The sequence below is a fragment of the Phaseolus vulgaris genome, chromosome 8 (genome assembly GCF_000499845.2).
Source record: "Phaseolus vulgaris cultivar G19833 chromosome 8, P. vulgaris v2.0, whole genome shotgun sequence".
NCBI lineage: Eukaryota > Viridiplantae > Streptophyta > Magnoliopsida > Fabales > Fabaceae > Phaseolus > Phaseolus vulgaris.
Window position 1 is genome coordinate 25,806,226 of NC_023752.2, and position 3,796 is coordinate 25,810,021.

The following is a 3,796-nucleotide window of genomic DNA, read 5'->3' on the forward strand; positions in this document are numbered from 1 at the left end:
CGTTAACCACCAAGTACCGGATGCTCTCAGTGCGCGATGCCGCTCCATTAGTGAACGTCGTTCTCAGCTCCAGGTAGCCACGTACCTCCACTGGGTTATCTGCAAACCCATACAAGCATCCAGTATAGGGTCTCAGTAGGTCGGGGGATAACTGTAGCTTGTTGAAGGTCGACCAAAACATGACGTCTGCAGAACTGCCCTGGTCGACGAGAACCCTATGTACCTTTCTTCCCGTTGTGACTATTGAAATGACCACGGGGTCATTATCGTGTGGGATGACATCCCGCAGGTCAACCCTTAACGAGGTCTGACTCCCACGGGTCATCCGAAAATTCCTCAGCAACTGAACTTACTGACCTCACATATTTCTTACTTTGAGAGGCGGTGGGTCTTCCTCCGGAAAAACCGCCAAAAATGGTGTGTACTTCTCCGTGAGTCGGCATTTCGTGCGCTTGACCTTCCTCTGGTGTCGCTGTGGCTGTGGCTGTAGTAGACCCAGCGAGGTAATCTTTTAGGAAACCATTCTTCACAAGCTCATCCAACTGATAGCCCAGCGCCAAGCAATTGTTAATATGGTGCCCGAACGCTTCGTGAAATTCGCACCATGATTCTTTGTGAGGTCCCAGCACTTTTTTAGACTTCACCGGTGGCCTCAACCTGTCAGCTATGTTGGGCACAACGATGAGGTCCTTAAGTTCCACCACAAAATTGTGCCTTAGAGGTCTATTTCCTTCTCTCCTTCCTTCTGCTCGACCCCTAGGTTGGGTCCTCCTTGCCTTGTAGGTGCGCTTCCTGTCTTGGTTCTTTCTTTCTGTGGAGGCTTCGTGGACCCTGGAAGGTTGTGTGCGAATTTGCGCTCTTGGGCGTGTGGGTGTAGCAGTCGTGCACTTCTCGTATGCCTCACCCTCAGAGGCAATGTGTTCTACCGCCCGACGCCTTACTTCTGCAAAAGTCTTGAAGCGGCTGCGATTGAGTGACTTGCTGAAAGACCCGGGACACACCCCTTTCCTAAATGCGTACACGATCATGGGTTCATCTGTGGTACCCACCTTCACCACCTGCGCCCCGAAGCGGCTTATGTACTCTTTCAGGGTGTCACCTTGATACTGCTTCACGTCGAATAGGTCGTACGAAACTGGGGGTGGGGCCCTGTTGGCTAGATACTGCTCTCTGAATAGCCGCGAGAGCTGTGTGAAAGACGTGATGTGACCCTCTGGGAGGCTGATGAACCAATCCATGGCCATCCCAATCAAAGTGCTCATGAAGAGTTTGCACCTTACGGCATCAGAACCGCCTACCAGCATTATCTGCGTGTGGAACGCAGTGAGGTGCGCCTCAGGGTCCTCCATCCCTGTGAAGGTTACTTTGGGCCCCGTGAATGTGTTGGGGATTGCTGTCTCTAGGATCGCTTGTGAGAATGGCGTTGAGAATTCTCTTGGTGGGGTGGCAGTCTCAAGCTCGTCTACGTCGCGCCATCCGCGGCGTAGCTCCTCGTTGGCGCGGTGGAGCTCATCGTTTCTCACCTGAGATGCTGTGAGATCCGCCTGCATGCACTCTTGCTCCGCTTTTGATGCTGCCATTGCCTCTTGCAACCCTTGCATCATGCCCATGAGTTGTTGCATGGTCATCTCTTCACTCCTAGCACGTGCGGGTCTCATGTTCGTGGTTTCTGGAAGCCTTCTTGACTATCTGTAATTTGAGAACTGGAACTGGGTTGGAAACTGCAACTGGAACTGGAAAACTGTGTGATGGGACTGACGTTTTATATCGGCCCCACGGTGGGCGCCAAATGTTCCCGCCGGTTGACCTAGGTCGTCTTTATGCGTGGCTTGTCCTCACGAGCTGGGGCACCTCCGTTCCGCTTCGTTTGTGAGTACCTGAAAAGAAGTGAACAAATGGGCGCCCTCACGACCGTTTGTACTCCGACGATCAAGTCAGCTAGCGAGAAACATCAAAGGTGACGCACCTCCGTATCGAACACCGTGACTGGATGCTCTGAAGGTGGTCGAAATACTGAATAGCTAGTACTGTGTTGCCCTAATTGTCTATGCGCACAGTGAGTGCGCCGTGAAACAACTAGGGTTTTTTGGTCCCTTTGTGTAACTGTGAGAATTAGGTTAAAACTTTTTTCTCCTCCACTTTTTCAAACATCCCAAGGCCCCTTTTTATACACCTCTCGCATTTAAAGCGCGTTAAAGCGTATTGAAAGCGTATAAAAACATGCCTTGAAACATTCGAAACTTAGCTGAATTAACGCGTACCTTAACGAACTTTTAGGAAAGCCTTGATGTTTTCAGTGTTTGTTGCCACATGTTCTCCTGACTTGATCGTTAATCCTCGTGGAGGGCCTTACAGCGTCGTAACCCAACTTAGGGATAATCCATTGTGTAAGTCCTCCTTCTTGGAGTGCATTTGCGCAAAGGGGTGATTTTCTGTTTGCCAACTCATGCGTCCCAGCCTCTAATCAGTTACCCTAGGAGCGTATCTACTTTTCTCTTGTACCATGCACGTGGTTCTCCCTTGGGCGTGGCCCTCTTATGGGTCGTATCTGTCCCAGGGTCTCCCAACGGTGGCATGGGTACTTCACAAGTCAGGTTACTCCCTACTGGTACTAGAACTATGGCCTTGAAGCCACCTTTCTCTTCTCTTTATTATTGTCCTGGGGTACTGAGGCTTCTCGCGGTGTCGCCCCCTCCACGGTCTTTCCTACCCATGGGTATCAGGGGGTGATACCGTCGATGCCTTAACTTGGCGACGCCTCATCTTGGCGACGCCTCCTCTTGGCGATGCCTACATCTGGCGACACCTACACCTTGGCGACGCCCTACCTTGGCGACACCTCAAGTGGTCAATTCGTTGACTTTCTTCCTTGGGTCCCTTGAGGGGCCCCACCATATGTTGACTTTTGACTTTGACTTCGACTTTGGTCAACGCCCGGTGACGGGACGGTACAATTTTCTTTACTAGGATAGAAATTTGAATCCGTAACTTCCAAACGTTGGATATAGTGACTGCAAGGCATTGGATGGCACAATGTACAAAAAGAAGGTTACAAATAGGAAAGGAAGCACGATATTGTATGATTATGTAAGTAATCCAATATTTTCCGTGGTAGTATAAGGATATTCGGGAAGTTTTAGATCTTTCATGGGTGCCATGTCGGTTGTGGAGCTAGTGGTTGGTGGTGGTTTGGTCTACTCTTTGGTCGGAATGTGATACCACTCTTGCCACATTCTTGTTGTTTAAGCCTTTCATATATCCACATATTGTGCCTCGGTCCATTAGAAGCCTCTATAATTGTTGTTGAGCTATGGGCAGAGTTATTGACTTTGTGTGTAACTCATGTTTATAGAAAAGAAAACAAGTGTGCTAATAGATTAACAAATCTAGAAAATGATTTTAAATGGTTCCATTTGTTACCCCTTTGTGTTAGGGAGGATTTTTTCAATATTTGTTGTTGAGCTATGAGTAGAGTTATTGACTTTGTGTGTAACTAATGTTTATAGAAAAGAAAACAAGTGTCCTGATATTTAACAAATCTAGAAATTTACTGGAAAAATGATTTTAAACGGTTTCATTTGTTACCTCTGTGTTAAGAAGGATTTTTTCAATCATCGGGTTGGTTTGCCGTGTTTAGATTTGATTGAATTACATTGTTTCGAAGCGATGTTTTCAAATGAAAAACCTTTATATATAAAAAAGAAGTAATCCAATATTGTCGTGATGGTGATGACCAGATTAGCATTTCAGAAACCGAAACTATTAGTAGATAATACACGGACTCTTCCTATGGGTA

At 47.7% G+C, this 3,796-nt stretch overlaps 1 protein-coding gene across 1 annotated transcript; it reads right to left on the bottom strand.

Annotated features, from left to right (window-relative positions):
• Positions 1-290: 290 nt before the first annotated feature.
• LOC137824830 (uncharacterized) lies at positions 291-1,658 on the bottom strand. Its single transcript, XM_068630507.1, has 2 exons — positions 1,299-1,658; positions 291-1,187 (listed from the first exon to the last, which is right to left on the bottom strand). The coding sequence occupies exons 1-2, from the start codon at positions 1,656-1,658 to the stop codon at positions 291-293; spliced, it is 1,257 nt and encodes a 418-aa protein (XP_068486608.1).
• Positions 1,659-3,796: the final 2,138 nt, after the last annotated feature.